Below are 21,739 nucleotides of genomic sequence, written 5' to 3'. Positions count from 1 at the left end.
AACGAGGGATCACTGTATTCTCTTTTGTGACTGCTGTTGTTAATGTGTTTTGTAAGGTGTCCTTGAGTGCTTTGAATGGTCCCTGTTTTTAAAATAAAAAATAAAATAATAATCATACTGTGATCTCTACTTTTTACAGAAAAAAAAGATGGCACAATCAGTCACCATTAAAACTGCAGCTCTTGGGCGCCCATTCCAGTTGGGGATGCTTTATGACTGCCGCAGTGACAAGTTTGTCCCAGGTAATGTATGTCAAGCCTAACTTGTCATTTTTACAGCTAAAAATATCTACAAATAAATGGAAGACCAGCTCTGGTGCCTAAGTTATACACATACAACAATGTGCCTGGATATAAATGGCTCTAGTTTTTAGTTGGGAGGCCAAAGAGTCAGGGATGGGTTTGTGTTTGATACTGGCTACTGTTTTGCTAGAATAAATTAAGATTTGGGGGAATAAATAACCAAGTGCAAGGTAAAGCAAAAGTTTGCATGTTCACTCTTCATCACTCCATCACATCTCTTCTTCCTGGTGCTGTGGAAGGCAGCAGCCTCTTTGCAGAAGCTTGGTGTTTCATATCTGGCTTGTCACTGATAGTAGCCACAAAAATTTGAATCCATGGATTTTAAATTTAGCAATCCTCTGCTACAGACATCTCAACTGATGGCACATCTCAACTGTCTGTGGGTCAAACGCAGGAAGAGTAACAGGGAAAAGACCTCTATATGCCTGCAACACAAGGAAGTGTAAAAGTCACTGGGAAGTCAAATCCAAATTGTATTATGGGATATCATCTGCTGTTGTACTTGTAATATTTCTATTGCATTATTATATTGTATTGATGATTATTTGTGTTCTGTTCTGTGTATTGTATTGTAATGACTCCCTTATTTTTGACACCCAGTGCACGCCCAGCCTACCTGGAAAGGGGTTCTCTCTTTGAACTGCCTTTCCTGAGGTTTCCTCCATTTTTTTTCCCTGCAAGAGTTCTTTTGGGAGTGTTTCCCTTGTCTTCTTAGAGAGTCAAGGCTGGGGGGCTGTCAAAAGGCAGAGCCTGTTAAAGCCCATTGTGGCACTGCTTGTGTGATTTTGGGCTATTCAAAAGTAAATTGTATTATACTGTATTGTAAAAGTGGAGTGTAATAAATACTCATGTAATCATCTACTAGCACTGTGACCTTGAGTGCCTAAGCAGCTCAGTTTTACCCACAACAGCCTGAACCTCTAGCCTGCAGGGGATCCTTTCATCCATCCATTTTCCAACACCGCTGAATCCGAACACAGGGTCACGGGGGTCTGCTGGAGCCAATCCCAGCCAACACAGGGCACAAGGCAGGAACTAATCCCGGGCAGGGTGCCAACCCACCGCAGGGCACACACAAACAAACCCACACACTAATCACACACTAGGCCTCTCATCTTGACTAAAATACAAACAATAAGAAGCCTAAAGTACAGTACTGTTTTGTTTGTAATAAATGTTCTGCAACTTTACAGAGACATGTATGTGTCTAATTTGCCTGATTTTGTTCTATATTTTATAATATCTTAATATTACAATATTTTATAACTGCGGTGGGCTGGCACCTTGCCTGGGGTTTGTTTCCTGCCTTGCGCCTTGTGTTGGCTGGGATTGGCTCCAGCAGACCCCCGTGACCTTGTAGTTAGGATATAGCGGGTTGGATGATGGATGGAATATTTTATAAGAAGAGAAAAACACTTTCTATTGGTTAACTTAAGAAACAATTTTAGTATCAAACTTATCTTATGGTCATTTATATAAAGTCCACTTTAAGAGCCACTTAAGAAAAGGACATGTTTGTATTTGGGTTAGAGACATAAATGCATCCTACAACAACGCACTAAAAAAAGCTATTGCTTTATATTATTTCTACAAACTGCACAGATTTGAAAGGTGATTCATTTCCTCAGGTAATCTATGCTTTGCAATTGACTGTCCCCTCTTTTTGCTGGTGTCCTTCATGCTGGCTCTGCTAGCTGTACAGTTACTTTTCACGCTTTCTCTCAAAGGGTGGCCTCCTTCCCATCTTCCCATAGAACAGTCAAATCAGCCATGATGACTGTCCTAGTAATGGTCAACCATAGCATGATGTCTGGCCATCATGTGGTTGTAATGATTTCTTCTGGGAACTTCACCTGACAGTCAAGGTCATCCCCTATGGTCCACTCTCTTCCAGGTGTCAGGAGGGACCACATCCTTGTACTGTTGTTCTGGGCCTTGCACCCTTGCCTGACAAACTGGATCAGTTACTGTGAAGTTACCAGGCTGGCACTGTTTTCTATCTCCAAGATTTCAGCTAACATATGCAGGACCTGTTCGAGATGCCATCTATACCGCGGTAATGCTGCCATACAGCCAGAGAGGATATGTTGCAAAGTTGGCAGATCTCCTCCAAGCCATACATGAAGTGCAGATTCCAAGAACTCGGAAGGTTGTCATAAGTGGTCTTAATCAAGAAGCTTAGCCTTGCTTGGGACATCCTCCACAAGTCTGTCCATGTGACCATCCTGTAGATCACAGCCTCCCAGGTTGTCCATGTCCATTGTTATTGCTGACTTACAGCTCTTATTTTGTAGTCCTCCTCTTTCATCTTCATGACCTTGGATATTATCAGGATTTTCATTCCTTTCTGTGAGGCTTTAGATCACAATTTACATGTTGCTCCACATCCAAGGCCAACCCTGCCTGATGGCAGCACTCCAGCTATGTCTTTGCGTTTCAGTTGGTCAATGGCCTGGTCTACTGCCTGTGTCGCATTCCACTTATGTCCTGTACAGACTTCATCTTTGCTACCTTGGATGGATGGATCAGCTGATTCTCTCAGCTTGAACACAAGCCTCAATTGCTCCTTTTTGGAGCTCAAGATAATGGACTTCAGTGGAAGCCTCAAGGTATTTCTCCGAAAAGTGCTGTGTTGGAAAGACATCAAGGAAGGCCCAACCATTTTTGGATGTAATTGCTGACTTTTGAGTCCATCCTGTCGAATGTTGAAGAGTTGATGTTACACAGCTTCAAGGGCCACATCAACCGTGGGTAGATAACACCAGACCTTGAGTTTCCCTGGTAGTAGACTCTGGTCAGTCTTACTCAGGCTGTCTAAGAGCTGAGATATAGCAGGAGCAGCCATATGATTATTAGACATATTGGCCATGTAAAGCCTTCCTAAGCTTTGCCGGGTTGGTCTGCCAAAAGTGGGACCTTCTTTCCATCAACTGAAAAAGATATGCAGTCGTTTTTGATCCCTTTTCAGATTGAAAGACTGTGGGAGTTGGCTTGTTTCACTTTCATGCAAAACAATGATAACAGCTCCTTGAGCCTTTTCAGAAGTCTGGAAGTACATGCTGCAGTTTGAGTAAAGGTTGTTATGTCATCCATATAGCTTGTAATGGCTGGGAGCTGCTAGCCTGACTTGGATCTGACTCCCCACACCATCTGTCTGCTGCCGATTTCGCCGATTTCAAATGCTATTGTAAAAAGGATGGAAGAGATTGAACAGCTCATTGCTATCCCTTTCTCCATCCTGCATCAGTTCTGGTCTCCTTTGTTATGTAGCAGACATGGAAGTTGTTGAAACAGTCTGGTACAAGCTTCTGAATGTATGATGGTACGTGAAAGAAATTGAGAGCAAATGTGATGAGCTAGTTGTGAACCGACCCATAAGCGTTTGCAAGGTCCGACCACACTAAGCGGAGATCTGATTTGTTGTGCTTGGCTGTCTGGGTTTGTTCCCAACTCATCACCTAATGTTTCGCACTGCCAGGAAAACCTGGGATGCCCTGTTTCTGGCAAATGGTGTCAAAATAGTTGTTTGCCAGGAGGTAGTCATACATTTTCTCACCACTGAAAAGAAAATATTTCCTTCAACATTTAGTAAAGTGGTTCTTCTGAAATGGCTAATGTTGCAGGAATCTTTCTCCTTTGGGATAAAGGGGGTGACTGCTCTGCTAAAGCTAATGGTATAGACTGCGTTTTTCCAGGAAACCACAATCACCCTCCACAAAAGCTTCAAAAGCCTAGGGAGGTTCTTATATACTGTACCTTACAGCACAGGGTACATCTGAGTGCTGGTCTTACACATTCTACCACCTGTTTTACTTTGGATCATTTGGGAAGAGAGGTACTGAACCACAAAGTGGGCTCTGGTGGATGAGGTACATACCCTGGTAATCCAGTGGGGCTCTCCTTTTGTCCTTCACTGAGTTAGCATATTCCTCCAACTCCTGCCCAGTAGTCTTTATCATCCTAGTCTCTTTCTCTTCCAGCAGCCCTCAGGCATGCTTGAAGGTGTCCCGAAAAAAGCTAGCTCTTGCTTCCTCCCTGCAAGATCTATACTTCCTAACCCTTTCAGCTTGCCACATGTGGGCAAGCTTTACATTGATCTAGTTACACAGATTCTTCAGTCCCTCCTTTTCTTGGTCCTTGCCTTTCCTCCAAGCTTTCCCATCTGCAACATCTCACTCTCCATTTTTCTGCTCTGTTTGGGAAAGATATTCTTCTGTGGCATCTTCCCAAATCTCCCCTTACCTTCCTCCTAAATGGTGTGAGCTGAGATGTTATGCTGCCTTTTAGCATATTCTGAATGGTGGTCTTTAGGCTCTGGTCAAAGTCTGTCCTTGCATCTTTGTCACTAGCTTTTGGTCACATGAGTTTGGATTTCCAGGTTAGCTTCACTGATTTTCCTCTAGGGAGTTTTTTGTTTAGTGTCTTGTTGTGGTGCTCACTGCCACTGCATTTTGCCTTTCCGTGATGGACTCACGGCCCCTGGTTGGTTGTCACTTCTCACCACCCGCAGCTGTACACTCTGAGGATCCTTTGATCATTCATCAATGCCATGCTAGTCGTAAACATGTTATCCATTCTGATTGGTCCATCTTCCATGCTGCCTCTCAGCGGACAGCCAGGCTGTCTTCCTCTTACTCTGCTTGTATTTAGCTAAGGGAGTCCTTGTAGCAGGTGACCAGCAGGTAACTAGCTCCTACACTCTGGTACAGTCTTTCCCGCCACCCTCCAGTCTTTCCTGGATGCCAAATGCCCTGTTCACAGTAGTCACTGGTCAACCAGATTCATTAAAAGAGAGCACAGGTGGGACCACTTGCTGGGTATTTCTGCCTGACGCACCTCATTCAATAAATAAAACATGTGTCATGACCATTTGTGATTTTTCTTTTCAATTTATTTGCTGTTTCTTGAAAGACTCCAATATGTAATAGTGTTTGTTGTACAAACCATGCATACAATGGCTAAAATGCAACACGGATCACAAAGAAGGCAATGGAAAAATTGGAAGAGAAGAATTTGAAGCTCTCATCAGACCTTTTGTGATAGACTTATTCATTAGAAGGTTTTCCTGGAGCCCTTGTGCTTTTTAGGGTTTAGAAATTGGCACAAATCGATTCTCCTACACAATATTTTTAAAGGAAAAAAAATCATGGAGAAAACTATCAGGGTTCTTCTTCTTCTTCTTCTTCTTCTTCTTCTTCTTCTTCTTCTTCTTCTTCTTCTTCTTCTTCTTCTTCTTCTTCTTCTTCTATCTAGGATGAATGTGCTTGATTAACCGTCCAGTGCCTCCTCCTAAATCAAATCCCTTTCCTTCAGATCTTCTTTTATTTTATCCATCCACCTCCAATTTGGCCTCTCTCTGTCAACATTTTCATTTCTGATATTTCTGCCACATGCAACTTCTCCTGCTCTCTCTTCACTGCTTATATCTCACGCACAAAAAAGTCCAGATACATAAATCTGTGCATACTCCAACTTCCACGTTCTTCCGCTACTTAAATCCTGGTCAGCGTGAAAAGTAACGGACGTGCACTCGCCCGCTGTCCCGCCCCAATCTCCTCCCAGAATTACGCCTCTTTCAATATGCAAATCAATATAAATAGCCCTTAAGCTCAGCGTTCTGTGAAAAGGCAATGGCAAAAGCACAGGGGGAAATAGAAGAAGTTCAGCGAATACCGTGTGGAGGCAAAGAAAAACGTACTATTTGTTGTTTTAAACAGTGGTATAAACAAGAAAAGGAAGTTGATCGATTGGCATAGAGTGTCGGAGAAACTCGAAAGCTCAAGTTCACAAAGTTGCACAGTGCCCGAAATAAAAAAGAAGTTGTCACATATCAAAGTCGCTGTGAAAAGGCAAGTCGTAGCCCACCGTCTGAGTTTCATATGAAAGCTTATTAGGGTAGAGAGAAAAAAAAATAGGCACACAGTGGGAAAAAAGCACGAAATCTCAACTTTAATCTCAAAATTTCCAATTTAATCACGTAGTTTATTTTGTCATTATAGAACATCATAAACTTCATCTTAAATTACTAGTTAATTTACTAGTTTCTCAAATCCCATCATAACTAAAGTGGCACGTTAAATGCTTTGTTTTGTATTTGATCTTCTATGTGCTCTATATGTGAATCACTACATGCTTCCGGGCTTTCTCTTCCTCCGACAGGACACAGAATCCATTACATTCATAATATTACAGCTCTCTGAAAAATTAAAATATTGAGATGTATACTTGATATCATTTTCATGATGATAGGAGTTAAAGCATGTTATTAATCATGGGAACACGGTGGCGCACTGATTGTGCGTGACCTTCGATGAAATAATTTATTGCTGCGGTGCTTTCTCTTTCAAATGTACTAAGCCCCAATTCCTGTCTTTACTTTTCTTTATCCAAGTAACCAATCACCACTCAATCAGCTCTGTAATAGACGTTAAGCCATCTGTAAGCTTAGAACGCCAATTCTTCAAAACTTTTAAGGAACATTGAAATATCTTCGTAGTACATGTTTAATTATTCTATCCTTCCAGTGTCGCGCCAGTCCCTTCAAGCATACCACACGAGGCAGGAACAATCCATGAACGGAGCATCAGATCTTTGCTAGCGCAGCGACATTGTGTCCTTACATGTTTAATTATTAACAATATAGATTATTTAAATGAAGTTAAAGTTTTATCTGTATAATATAATAAACATACTTTGCTGCATTTCATCTTAAAAAATGATATCGTCATCATATGTAAATACGCACTTTATAAAGTGGCTCAGGTTGTGCAATATTATAACTGTAGTGCAAGTTTACAGTGAGGTGATTGTACTAATAAGTACTAACAGTTCTACAAGGAGCACTTGATGGACTGATTGAGTGCGTTTATAGTTCCTGGGATGAAACTTTCTGAACCGTGAGGTCTGTACAGGAAAGGTTTTGAAGTGTTTACCGTGTGAGTGCAGTTCAATAGACAGCATGGCTAAGGTAGCATGTGCTTGATGCTGTATACCAATAATTCTCTTTCTGATCAGCTGCTCCAAGTGGTGCAGTGAGAGCAATATGGAAAAAGATGATCTGCTGTGGCAACACCTAACAGGAGCAGCTGAAAGAAGAAAAAGAAGGTGCAGTGAGAGTAACAACACTAAAGCAGCTATGGTATTTGGAATAGTTTGGCCATTCCCTGGACCATTGTATTGTTACAGGTTAATTGCAATCAGATGCATTAAACTAATAAACAATATGCGGTTAATTTCAGTGTATTTATAAAGCCGTGTCAGGGATATGGATCCAAAAAAGAAAGGGTAACCACACATGAACATCAGCACTGCTTTGATGCTGGGTGCCGCCAGTCTGCAAAACCAAGCACAGAACTTGCATACGCTAGGGTATGAGCTACCGTGGAAATGTGCATGGCTTTACACCAAGTTAAGGTTTTATACATCACGATTTGAACATGGAAACAGGCTTACGCAACATTTTTGTGCGTACGCACCATTTATACATGATGCCCATGATGTATGAAAAATGGAATTATATCGTGCCATCCACACACAAAATTACTTTTACATCCCGCCAGCCACTCCATATGTCATTTGACTCTGGTCTCCCATCCGGATAAGAAACCTCCTCCTTCGCAGCTGGGATACCCATTCTCCTCTCTTCTCTACATTGCTCCCCCTCAGCTGAGCCCTGTAGGTATCGGCATTTGGCCCTGCAAAAAAAAAAAAAAACTTACCCTATTTAGGAACTGGTGCAAAAAGTCAAGTATGCTGTAAAATTGTTTAATGATGCTAGAATGGATTCAAGACTCTACTAAAATGATGCTTTCTTTTGATCACTACTTAAAATTTCATTAGTACAAGTACAGTGGAACCTCGGTTCACGAACGTCTCGGAACACGTACAAATCGCTTTACGACCAAAAAGTTTGCCAAACTTTTGCATCTGTTCACGACCACACACTTGGTATACGAACAAGCCAGTTCCCCTTTCAATTTGTACATGTTCAGTCTCTCCCTGTGCATTTCCTGTGCAGCGAGCGAGCGAGCAAGAGAGAGAGAGAGAGCGCGACACACACACACACAGGCACGTGAGAGAGAGACACACACACACACACACAGGCGTGCGACAGAGAGACACACACACACACAGGCGCGCGAGAGAGAGGCACACACACAGGCGCGCGAGAGAGACACACACACACAGGCGCGCGACAGAGAGACACACACACACAGGCGCGTGAGAGAGACACATGCACACACGAAAGAGAGAGCGAGCGAGCAAGAGAGGGAGGGCTGGACGCATAAGGTGAACAAGGCTTGTTTTTGTTTTCAGTTCTGTTTACAGCGATTGGTTCGTAGCGTGCATTGTTGCAATGTTACTTTTCTTGGTGATTTATTAAATTACGGATTTTTCAAATGTTCATTTTTTTCCCTGTGCTTAAAACTCATTAAAAAAAAAGTGTTTTTAGCGAGCAGTTCCTAGTGCTATAGTGCGAACTATTGCAGTGTTAGCTTTCTCTGTTGTTCAAGGTTTTCTCAGTGTTATTCAATGTTTTTACATTTAGTTTACTATTACGCTGTGTATTCTATGGTATAATTAACTATATTTGTGCTTAAAAACTAAAAAAGTATATATTTACATACAGTTTGTACGGTCTGGAACGGATTAGTTGTATTTACATACAATCCTATGGGGGAAATTACTTCGGTTTACGACCAAATTGGATTACGACCAGAGTTTTGGAACGAATTATGGTCTTGAATCGAGGTTCCACTGTATTCTCCAACAGCTAAATATTCCCCAGATCCCCTTTACACTTACAGTGGAACCTCGGTTGACGAATGTCTCGGAACACATACAAATCGGTTTACGACCAAAAAGTTTGCCAAACTTTTGCATCTGTTCACGACCACACACTCGGTATATAAACAAGCCAGTTTCCCTTTCGGTTTGTGCGCGCCAATGATTTCCGCACGTGTTCAGTCTCTCCCTGTGCATTAATAATAATAATAATTCTTTGCATTTATATAGCGCTTTTCTCACTACTCAAAGCGCTCAGCAATTGCAGGTTAAGGGCCTTGCTAAAGGGCCCAACAGAGCAGAGTCCCTTTTGGCATTTACGGGATTCGAACCGGCAACCTTCCGATTGCCAGTGCAGATCCCTAGCCTCAGAGCCACCACTCCGCCATTCCCTGTACAGCGAGTGAGGGAGCCAGAGAGAGAGAGAGAGAGCGCGACACACACACACAGGCGTGCAAGAGAGAGACACACACACAAAGGCGCGTGAGAGAGAGAGACACACACACAGGCTCGCGAGAGACGTTCACACACACACAGGCGTGCAAGAGAGAGAGGGGGCTGGACGCATAAGGCAGAGAAGGCAGTTAAAGAATGCACTGGGCTTCTTTTTGTTTTCACTTCTGTTTACAGTGATCGGTTCGTAGCCTGCATTGTTGCAATGTTACTTTTCTTTTCTTCTTATTAAATTACGGATTTTTCAAATGTTCATTTTTTTCCCTGTGCTTAAAACTCATTAAAAAAGTGTTTTTAGCAAGCGGTTCGTAGCACTATAGTGCAAACTATTGCAGTGTTAGTTTTCTCTGTTGTTCAAGGTTTTCTCAGTGTTATTCAATGTTTTTACATTATATATATGTATAATTAACTATATTTGTGCTTAAAAACTTAAAAAAATATATTTACATACAGTTCGTACAGTCTGGAATGGATTAATTGTATTTACATACAATCCTATGGGGGAAATTACTTTGGTTTACGACCAAATCAGATTACGACCAGAGTTTTGGAATGAATTATGGTCGTGAACTGAGGTTCCACTGTATATGTATGTATTTCTGTTGATAGGACCCCAATTGGGTTTGTGAGTGCTCCTTGAAAATCCATGAATACAAGTGAAGGACAAGCAAACTTTAAACAGTCACTTCACAAATGAGGCAGCATTAATTACTTATTGAGAGGAATAATATTATTGATTTAATAATAAAAATTAAGAGAAACTGAAGAAGATGCAAGGGACTGCTGTCAGTCCAACCTGGCCAGGACAACCAAAATATGGAAGGATGGGGTAAGGCAGCTTCTTTAAGGCACTGCCTCCCCTGAGATGCTAGATGGCAGCTTCCTTGGAGCACACCAGTGCCCAGGATTCCCACAGGGTACCCACGGGACTTGGAGTTCAGTATCTCAGCCCTGTTGGGTGCCATGGGTGCTGCCAGGGGGTGTTATGGAAGGACAATGGGAGACAAGTTCCTCGCCCAGAATTGCTGGCAGGTCATGTGAGCGGCCTTGCACCCAGTGAATGAGCCTGAGTCGAGAAGAGGTCGACAACGCTTGCTGGGAGGTGTGGAGGAAAAAGAGAGAGAGAGAGAGAGAGAGAGAGAGAGAGAGAGAGAGAGAGAGAGAAATATTGAGTATTGTGTGGCTGTGGTGCTTGGAGGGCACTGTGAAGAATATAAAGGAAATAAATAAATTCTTGGTGTTTTTTAACTCATGTAGTCAGTGTCTGTATGTCTGGTTAGAGGAGTGACAGTGCCCTGTAGTGTTCATAAAGAATAAAATATACTTTAAAAAATGAATGCATAAGAGTGTAAAAATGAATTTATTCTATTCCATAGGTGTGACTCTCTGGAATAAATCAGACCTGGAGAAAGACATCAGTGTTCAAGCCCAGCCTCACACTGAGTATTCACTGGAGACCTCCAGCTCTCTGGCTGATAAGTCCAAGGCGCTTGATATAAACGTATCGCTGAGGGGAAGTTTTGCCTGTGGCCTTGTGGAAGTTGGCGGTTCAGCCAAATACCTAAACAACAGCAGCTTCTCCAAGAATCAAGTGAGGGTGACCCTGAATTATTTCATGACCACCGTGTTTAAGCAGCTGACAATGAGTCAGCTCAGTAGAAACAACGTCACGTATGAAGAAGTGTTCAGGCAGGGGACGGCGACTCATGTGATTACGGCAATTTTGTACGGAGCTCGGGCCTTCATGGTGTTTGATAGAGACGTCTCTAATAATGAATCTGTTCAGACCATTGCAAATCACCTAAAAACATCTGTCAGCAAAATCCCAGCTCTCACCTTTGGAGAAGAAGGTTCAGTTGACTTGTCAGATAAAGAAAAAAATGAAGCTGAAAAAATTCGATGCACGTTCCATGGAGATTTCCGTCTTCCTAATCTTCCAGTTCAATATTTAACAGCCCTAGATGTGTATAAGAAACTTCCGACTTTCCTAGGTGAAGATGGTGAGCATGCAGTGCCCATCACTATGTGGCTTTACCCTCTCAGTTTGCTGGACTCCAGTGCTGCCAGGCTTGTGCATGAGATCAGCACTGACTTGGTCACCCAGGTAGAGTGTCTGCTGGACTTCTTATCAGAGTCAGAGTTGATGTGTGATAATCTTTTATCAAATTCCACTGTCAAGAGCTTCTCTAGTTTAGAAAAGAAAATCAGTAAATTCAAAACTTCGATTGGGAGATATAAACAGAATTTTCAAAGGAAGCTTGGTGAGATTCTACCATCAATACGGGCAGGGACAGAAAAGGAAACGTCACTGTATGAAATGCTTGAGACACACGGAATGTCCCCCTTCAGTCAGCACGAGTTAGAGGCCTGGCTATGCTCATTGCAAAAAGATATTACGTTGATTGAATCCCTGATTAATGATATGGAAGACAAGAATGTATCACTGTTCACCAAGAATATGAATATAATACAGGATTTGATTTTAAAACCAGACATTGAGTACATTGTGAGTTTCAATTTTAAGGTTTTAAACAATGACAGTAAAAAACTGAACACAATGGAAAATTATTTTAAACCGGGAGACCCAAAAAGTGTCAGAAGTACTGATATGGAGAACAGAGCAGAGAACAGCGATGACTGGATACACTCACAGATGGGCTTAGACAAAATAAGACTGAAGAGAAATCTCTTTCTTGATTTTGCACGCAGCAACCAGCAGAACAAAGCCACCAAGTTTGCGGTTGCTTGTGAGCGTAGTCAGCAGCGAGAATGCATTTCAATTCTCTTGTACTGTAAAGGGCAGCTGTGTAGTTCAGACTTCGAGCCCCCTTCAGTTCCAGAAGTTCCGAAAGTAGTGAAAGTATTGAATGACTCTGCAGAAATTGAATTATCCCTCCCGCTTTACGGATCAAAGGAGACAGTTAAGTATCTAGTGCAGTTCCGAGAACAAACTCGGGGAGAGTGGAGGTCGCAGATGACTACCGATGATGAAAAGCACTTCATTTTAAAAGATCTGCGGAAGTCTACCCAGTATGAAGTGAGATATGCAGCCGTGTGCGAGGCTGGCGTGGGACCTTCTAGTAAAGTGATTTCTATACACACTGAGGACACAGGTAATTATGAAATATTTCTCTGACACTGTACGTGTTAAGAAACATTTATATTCATATAGTGCCCGTAATTAGTGGACATGGCAAGTATCTTTCCAAGTTACTGAATGGATAAGTTTGGTATTCTTCAAGCTGAAGTTACTTCTTCACAAACATGGTGTATATGCATTTACCACATGAAACTGTGTTCTAAAGTTAAGCATTTCAAAAAATAACTTGCCTGCTCTGATACTTTACAATGGAGGGTATGAAGCATGGAGGGAAAGCTTCAAAACTTACCAATTACATCCAATTTTCAAGCAAAGACAGTTGTTGAGTGTTAGTCTGCGCCTTCCGTGTTTCTGCATTTGTGACAATGAAAGGGATCTGGAAATATTCATTTTATGGCATTTCTCACATAAATATAGAAGTACATCAAACCAAAACCAACTGTGTGGTACAAAATATTTATGGTAATTTGTTCTATCAGGAGGAAGCCGTCACTCTGGGGTGAAAGGTTGTTGTGGAGAGAGACTAAGTGCTGAGCTACGTATAACATATGGCTAGTCTTCTTTTTAAATGGCTAAATCGCATAATTTCGGTGTATTTTGTTCAAAAATGACACTTAGGCCTATACACTAAAATGTGTGTGTAATTGCAAGACGCAGATCAATACTCAACAATTGGCTCGACTTGAGAAATGGACGTATTTACTAAGTTTGTAAGCTTTCCCTCAGTTCCTCCTAGACTACAATGTAAAGCACCAGTAAGGGCAAGAATTTTTTTTTTATTTGCAGAAAATTATTAACTTTAAAATACAATTTCACATGGAAAATGCATGGAAAGTATGTTTGTGTGGGAATAACTTTAACTTGAAAAATACCAAACTTATCCTCTAATAACTATAGTGGTGAAGGCAATTGTTCCAATCATCACTTTGACTAAACTGTTTGGTGAATGCTGACCTTTTTACTGTATGACTTTATTTAATTTGTGTATGTTAAAGTTATATAAATATATAAATATGTTATAAGTAACGTCTGCCTGGTTTATAGTTTTTTATTTGTGTTTGCATATAAAGTGAGAAGCATCTTTTATGATTGTCATGTTGCATGTACAAGTAGAACAAAACAACTTAGTCCCTCATGGACAGGCTTTGTTGAAATTTGATATTCTTCAAGGAAAATTGTTGAGGCAGTTCAGTTTTCCTAGGGATAAATCAAAGAGATTGCATTGTACAATGTTTTACAATTTCAAAATCTCCCATTGAATCTGGAAACTTGTCTATCTAAAAACAAAACAAACAAACAAACAAAAAAAGATCCAAGAGTACAATGGGAAAGGATCTCTCACTCAACGTATCAGAAAAGAAGTGGAAGGTAGCAATGCAGAGAATTCACTTCAGCTTCATATGCACAAAGCATACAATTATTCAACTTAAAATTATATATCGAGAGCATCTCTCTCATTTAAAATTGTCCAAAATGTTTCCAGGGCAAGATCCAACTGGCGAACATTGCAATCAAGCTCTGGCCTCACTTGGTCACATGTTTTTGGCCTGCAACATATTACATCATTTTGGACCAAAATCTTTAAGTGCCTTTCAGACAGCCTTGGTGTCACAATCCGTCCTAACCCACTTACAGCTGTGTTTGGTGTTCTTACAGATGGGCTTAAAGTGGAGAAAGACTAAATAAACTGTAATTGCCTTCACTACACTATTGGCACACAGACTTATTTTGCTCGACTGGAAGAATCCTAACTCTCCTCTTTTAAGTCAGTGGGTAACTGATGTTAAATATTATTTGAACTTTTTCAAAACCTGCACGATCTAATCGATAACATTTTAGAATAAGCATTTAAATCGAGGAAGCAGGTTCTCTCCCCTCTTTTACTCCATTTATTTTTTTATCTGTTCATTTGTCTTTACTAGCATAAAGTTTTATACTGCTGGCCTAGCTCTCTTTCTCAGGGGTGGGGGTTGATTTGTTTTAAACCTTTTTCTTTTTGTAAAACTCGAGTTATGTGTATGGAGTGTTATTTGATTTTAAAAAAATTCAATAAAATTTTAAAAAAAAGAAATAAAAAAGTATCAAATTAGAGGAATTAAGTTGTTGTTTGAAGTAAACATTTGTGCCCTTTCAGTGTTCTCCAGGAAACACACTTCAAGTGATTTCTCTTTTGTTAGGATTAGCCAGCTGTAGCTGTGAACATCTGGAGACAATTAACCTGTCAGGCAAAAATATCACCCCAGACATCATGGAGGTTCTGGCACTAACTCTTCACCTCTATAGACATGTTTGGTGAGTAACAAATCCTTCTAGAGTTTAATTTTACTGTCATTAAAGACCATGGTGTATAATTAGGGTGACTTAATCTGCTCCTAATATCTTTTAGTAAACCCCTCCAACACCATAGAGGACATGAAGTCATTAAAGAAATTTCACATTTTCTTCTTTAAACTTTTTTCCATCCATTATCTGAACATGATTAATTCTTGGTTAAAGATCTCAAAAAGCTGGATCCTGTCCTGTGACCATGAGAGAAAAGACAAGAACCAACTCTGAATAGGTTGTCAGTTTGCTAAGAGGAGTAAATTAAATTCTTAAATCTTTGACTGGTGTACCACTGAGATGCTCCTCTGTACCGGAAAATTGAACATACTGTTCGAGACAATCCTTTAGTCACAAGCTGAGTAAGACATTGCTTTATCTTAGCAACTCACCATCCTTTTTCAATTCATGGACTTTGCTTTTCTTATCATAATTGACTGACTGACAGCTCATGTCCCACCTCCTCTGTCATTTTGGCCAATCCTGATTCCCAGTCCTGTGGCCCAGTGGCTGAGGTGCCACACTTGACATCCCAGTGACGCGGGTTCAGTTCCTGCCTGTCACATGCTGTGTGACCCTGAGTGAGTCACGTCACCTGTCTGTGCTCAGCATAAAAATACAAGGAGAGAGCTGGACATGTAAAGTGACTTTGGATTGAAAGGTGCTTTATAAAATAAAGGGGATGGCTTTGTCTCTGTTCATATTATTAATCTGGAATGTCTTCATTAATATTTGCACACAAATTCTAATTTGTAAACTGCTTCCATTTGTCCACTATGTCACAGAGACACTCAACATATTTTTTTTCTTCATTTGATTTTGATTTTTCTATGTCTTATTATTTTATCATTTGCCTTATTTATTATTCAGTTTTTTAAATTTGGTCCTTAAGTGGCCATGAAGACCGGAGGCCTGTCCAGGGACCAAACTTTCTACTGACTACCAAAGCTCTTCAGTCCACTGTGCCTGTGACAGCTGGTGTGCGCAGTGACACTGAGAGGGACTGGTTGATAGGCCTTAGAGAAGATGACTGGACAAAGTGGAGCATCACTGTGAGCAGCCGGTGACCTTCTGTGTGTCCCTCCTAGACTGGACTGTCATGTCCTCTTGTGTCCCATCACCTCTCCTATCAGCTCTCCCTTGTCAGCTTATTTGTCTTTGTGCTTCTTGTGTTTATTTGTCCTCTTGTTTGTGTTGTTAGTTTGTGACTAGCACTCCATAAAATAAAGGCTGACTGATTTACAGCTGCTGTCACTGAACATCTGGAGAGGCTAGCATTTGTAAATGGCCTCCTGTCAATCATTTCAGTTGTGTCCTCACCCTGAGCCCTGAATGATGGACAGAAATCTGAGTTTGTCACTTGGCTGTCACCAACTCAGAGAAGTGCATCTGAATACTCAAGTGGAGGACAAAGTCAGTCCTGCTATGTGACACTCCTGTCCAGTGTGATGACTGACGTCCTCTCATCACACAGGGTAACCTGACAGACAGAAGATGCTTCAGGTATATAGCGCCTTGAAGGGCAGCATTGGTGTGGAGTTCAGATTGTGATTCAGTTCAAATGCAGGCAGCAGCCTGCTTTTCAGTGACACACCTGAGCATCCAGCTCTGCTTGTAGTCATCATGTCACTTATTGAGACCACCGAATGGTCTGACTGTCTCTCTGTCCACATGTCCTCACTTCTCTCTCTCTTTATCTCCACAGGCTGTGGTCATGTCATCTCACCTCCACTTGCTGCTCAGCTCTCTCTTCAGCTCTCTCTGCTCCACACTCACGACTGACTGAACTGGACCTGAGTGGCAATAACAACATGGAGGACTCAGGAGTGAATCAGCTGTGTGAGGGGCTGAGGAGTGAAAACTGCAAATTAGAGAAACTGAAGTAAGTGAACAACAAGTGTGAGTGTGTATGTGTGTGTGTTTGTTGAATTTTATTTCTTCTGACTTTATGTCTCTTTATGTTCCACACCCACCATATAAACATTGTTTTTAATCAGGACAGGATGTGACGAGGACACAGCTGCAGATTTTTCTTTAATTGTTAAATTCTTAAAGACAGCATTGTGACCCTGAGCCCCTTGTCCACAGTGGTCTCTTTCTTCCTCTTTTTGTCCTTTCTGTTCAGCCTGTTGTTTTATTTCTTGTCTCACAATCCCACGTTGTCCATTCTTTATTTTGGTCTCAAGTTTGTCCACATCATCTTGTTATGAACTAGAGAGTTCCAAAACATGTAAGTCCCAAGTAACAAAATCAAAATGGCCACAAGAGGGGAGAACTATCAAACCCTGGATAGTCACCAAAAAGGCAATGAAAAATCTTTATAAATATAAAGTTTTATTTTCACAAAAAATGATCTAAGGCACAAAATAAACTCCAAAGAGCAAAAGAGGAGTTGCTTGAAAACAACAAAGGGAGTCCAAGGCCAACAATTCAAGAATGGTAAAAAAAATCAAAACTCCAGTAATGACGACAGCACAAGAATAGTCACAAATGTAACTAAACTCATCACAGTACAAGTACATTCACAATGAACCGTAGGGGACTGCAGGTTTTACTCGGTCTTCTCCCTTGATGGTGATTGGCAGTTAGCTCTACATCTTGGGGGACCACCAGCAAAGCAGGTGGAGCCAGGCAAACTATCTGTAAACATAAAGAGACACTATAATGAAAAATGAAAACATAAAAAATCAAGGAACTTTTATTGTCATTCCAACATCCATGTGCAGAAACAAAATTCAGTTCTCAGGTCCCAGTAATTAAACAGTGCCCACCATTCATAATAATAAGCAGCCACTTAACCTCATTAACTTTGTGATAAAGCAGGGATGGGCAGATTCAGTTCTAGAGGGCTGCAGTGGTTGCAGGTTTTTGTTCCAACCCAGTTGCTTAATTAAAAAAACAATCCTTGTCAATTATTTAATGGCTTGCTAGCGCTTTAACTCTGCCATGTCAGGTCATTCTCATATCCTAGATTTATTTTCCTTTCTAAGGATATCATCCAAATGATTTGAAGTCTAAAACAGATGAGTAATTCTCAGTGCTTCAGTTTTTTCTCTTCACTTTCCTTCCAAGTATTTAATTAAACCAAATAGTGCGTGATAAATACACAGAGATGTAAATGAAAACAAGCTAAATGGAGAAATGCTGGTCTCTTTTGTCATTTGCATGGTATTGCTAATTAGAAGCAATTACAAACCAAGAATACAGCTGTTTAAGACTAAAATAAGCAATAAGGGTTCAAAATCTTAACAAGTGAGACAACTAAAGTGAAGCTGAAGTGTTACTTGAGCAATAAGGGCTTCTTATTAAGCAATTCTCGTCTGAATAAATTCTTGTGTCTGAATGTTCTGGGGCGGCACGGTGGCGCAGTGGGTAGCGCTGCTGCCTCGCAGTTGGGAGATCTGGGGACCCGGGTTCACTTCCCGGGTCCTCCCTGCGTGGAGTTTGCATGTTCTCCCCGTGTCTGCGTGGGTTTCCTCCCACAGTCCAAAGACATGCAGGTTAGGTGGATTGGCGATTCTAAATTGGCCCTAGTGTGTGCTTGGTGTGTGAGTGTGTTTGTGTGTGTCCTGCGGTGGGTTGGCACCCTGCCCGGGATTGGTTCCCTGCCTTGTGCCCTGTGTTGGCTGGGATTGGCTCCAGCAGACCCCCGTGACCCTGTGTTCGGATTCAGCGGGTTGGAAAATGGATGGATGGATGGATGAATGTTCTGTGACAGAATCCCACGCACTTCTATATCAGATGTGTCTGCTTCACTAGTGAAGCATCAGTCGCGCCATCTGAGCTAAGCCACGTTTCACTTAGTGCAATAAAATGTATTTTTCTATCACTAATAAGATCGTTAATAAAAAACGTCTTGTTAGTTAAAGCTCTAACATTTAATAGAGCCATATTTAATGTTTCAGAGGAGCAGAGCTGAATTCTATGTGCATTACTGTATTGGTATTTGGAACAGAAACTAAGTTATTTTTGTTGGCGCCGCTCTGTGTGTATTTTTCATTTAATCTATAATCTGTTTTTATAGTTTTAATACATTGTTCATCTAAAGTAGTAATAGTAATTAAATTATTTGTGTTTATGCTGCACTGCCTAGATTTTTTACGTGCATGGAGATTGGTTATTAGAGTATTAATGTTGTGCACTTTTACGGAAGACTTTCCTAAGCAATTATCACGTCTTAGCAAAGCATCAGCATTACAGAAGGGGTTTAGAGTAGAAACAGGCAGTCGAATTACCTTAGCGATGTTTTAGGAGAGGACCCGGGTGCTGAATCTATTCGGATGCAGGCCATCCCACTTGAAGAAACGCAGCCTCTCCCATAAGAGGTCCCAGTTGTCAATAAACCCGATGTCTTGATTTTCACAGAAGCCTTTCAGCCAGTTGTTTAATCCCAGCAGACAACTGTAGTACTCATTTGATCGTCTGACGAGAGGTAGTGGACCCGAGATGAAGATCCTTGCCGAAGGGATCCTCTCTTCCGTGTCTTTAATTAGTGCTGCGAAGTCAGCCTTGAGAATCTTCGAATGTCGGTGCCTCACGTGGTTTACGCCGGTGTGTAATATAATGGATCCCACTGCCCTGTTCTTGTGCTTCTCGTAGACTGTCGGCTCACATCTCATCACATCTCGGACACGAGCACCGGGAAAACAAGAAACAAAAGATTTCCGATTAGGGCATGCGATATTGAGGTTTCTAACAATAGAATCATCCATTACGATTACATCACCCGGGGTTGAAGGCAAACTGGGGACGCGGAGAGGGTCGAACCGGTTCTGGGTCGAGATGCTCGCCTGTGCCGATGGAGGTGTTCTAGCCTTGAACCCCCGCCTGCATTGCTGAAACACGCCGAGGTCTTCATTGGTGTCGTCGTCGCTTCGACGAAGCGCAGAGGTGAAGCTTACTTGTCCTTGGAGGTGAGTGGCACAATGTGGAGTTCATGTTACTGAAACCCGGTGTGTAACATCGATTTCAGATGACGAGGATGGTGTTTCCAGCAGCCGAGCCTTCAAATTCCTAAGGTACCTTCGATTAGTACATTAGATGATTAATAGGCCTACATGCTTTAATGCATGTTACCACGAAAATAATATCAAGCATACATCTTAGTATTCTAAGTGTTCAGAGAGCAGGTATATCATGAAGTTTGTGGGTTGATTGCTGACTGCATCTCCTCTCAGAGAAAAGGGAAGCACATAGAGATTAACAACTGGGTGGGGGGACACTTAATACAAACCATTAAATGTGCTACATTAGTTATGACTGAGTTTGAGAAAACCTAGTAAATTAAACATTGATTTTAAGATGAAGTTTACGACATGGCAAAATTAAATTAGAGAGATAAAAAAAAAGGGTTTAAAGTGGAAGTGTCAAGAATAAAGTCAGTGTATTAACTTTTTCCTCGCCATAAACTTTCCTTTTCTTCACTAAGTCAATTTTTTTTTCTTCTCCATGGCCCTAATACAGAAGCCATTTTGGCCTTTGTGTGTGTTTCTATTTATTGCTCTGCAGTCTGTTCACGATTTACAGGTTGCCCTGCTTTTGTACAAATTGCTAAAATGTATTGTATTTCTTTTTTTTTTTTTGGCTAAATTGAGCTTCAAGAAAATTTTTCAAAACCCAAAGGTAATCATTTGAAATGAAATAAAGACAGTTTTTCCTGTGGTTTGCCTCACTTTCTAAATATTATGTATTTTGGAAACAACAACAAAACTCTGGTTCACAAATCCTTAACAATTAATTATTTGATTGCACAGATTTCAATAGCAGCTCTCTTCTATGGACCTTCATTTCCAATTTAGAAGAACTGCGACTCTTTGTAACATATATATATATATATATATATATATATATATATATATATATATATATACAGTAATCCCTCCTCCATCGCGGGGGTTGCGTTCCAGAGCCACCCGCGAAATAAGAAAATCCGCGAAGTAGAGACCATATGTTTATATGGTTATTTTTATATTGTCATGCTTGGGTCACAGATTTGCGCAGAAACACAGGAGGTTGTAGAGAGACAGGAATGTTATTCAAACACTGCAAACAAACATTTGTCTCTTTTTCAAAAGTTTAAACTGTGCTCCATGACAAGACAGAGATCACAGTTCCGTCTCACAATTAAAAGAATGCAAACATATCTTCCTCTTCAAAGGAGTGCGCATCAGGAGCAGATAATGTCAGAGAGATAGAGAGAAAAGCAAACAAATCAATAGGGCTGTTTGCTTTTAAGTATGCGAAGCACTGCGGCACAAAGCTGTTGAAGGCGGCAGCTCACACCCCCTCCGTCAGGAGCAGAGAGAAAGAGAGAGAAAGAGAGAGAGAGAGAGAGAGATAGAGACAGAGTTTGTTTTTCAAGCACAAATCAATACGTGCCCTTCGAGCTTTTAAGTATGCGAAGCACCATGCAGCATGTCGCTTCAGGAAGCAGCTGCACAGAAGGTAGCAACGTGAAGATAATCTTTCAGCATTTTTAGACGAGCGTCCGTATCGTCTAGGTGTGCGAACAGCCCCCCTGCTCAATCCCCATACGTCAGGATCAGAGAAAGTCTGCGCAAGAGAGAGATAGAGAAAAGTAAGCAATCTAGCTTCTCAGCCATCTGCCAATAGCGTCCCTTGTATGAAATCAACTGGGCAAACCAACTGAGGAAGCATGTACCAGAAATTAAAAGACCCATTGTCCACAGAAACCTGCGAAGCAGCGAAAAATCTGCGATATATATTTAAATATGCTTACATATAAAATCCGCGATGGAGTGAAGCCGCGAAAGGCGAA

General features: G+C 41.2%; 2 protein-coding genes across 52 annotated transcripts in view; one reads left to right on the top strand and one right to left on the bottom strand.

Moving 5' to 3' along the window:
- Positions 1–21,739, bottom strand: part of LOC114645182 (NACHT, LRR and PYD domains-containing protein 3-like) — a 913,740-nt gene that overhangs the window by 435,455 nt on the left and 456,546 nt on the right. The window lies entirely within an intron of this gene.
- LOC114669315 (ribonuclease inhibitor) overlaps positions 16,673–21,739 on the top strand; it is a 137,364-nt gene continuing 132,297 nt past the window's right edge. For both annotated transcript variants that reach the window (XM_051921744.1, XM_051921743.1), the window contains exon 1: positions 16,673–16,843. In XM_051921744.1, the coding sequence (XP_051777704.1) occupies positions 16,773–16,843 (71 nt within the window). In that variant the 5' untranslated portion in view covers positions 16,673–16,772. The remainder of the gene's footprint in view (positions 16,844–21,739) is intronic.

The sequence above is a fragment of the Erpetoichthys calabaricus genome, assembly GCF_900747795.2.
Source record: "Erpetoichthys calabaricus chromosome 1 unlocalized genomic scaffold, fErpCal1.3 SUPER_1_unloc_22, whole genome shotgun sequence".
Classification (NCBI taxonomy): Eukaryota; Metazoa; Chordata; class Cladistia; order Polypteriformes; family Polypteridae; genus Erpetoichthys; species Erpetoichthys calabaricus.
The sequence above is the reverse complement of the archived record's forward strand: the minus strand, read 5'-3'. Positions and strand labels throughout refer to the sequence as shown.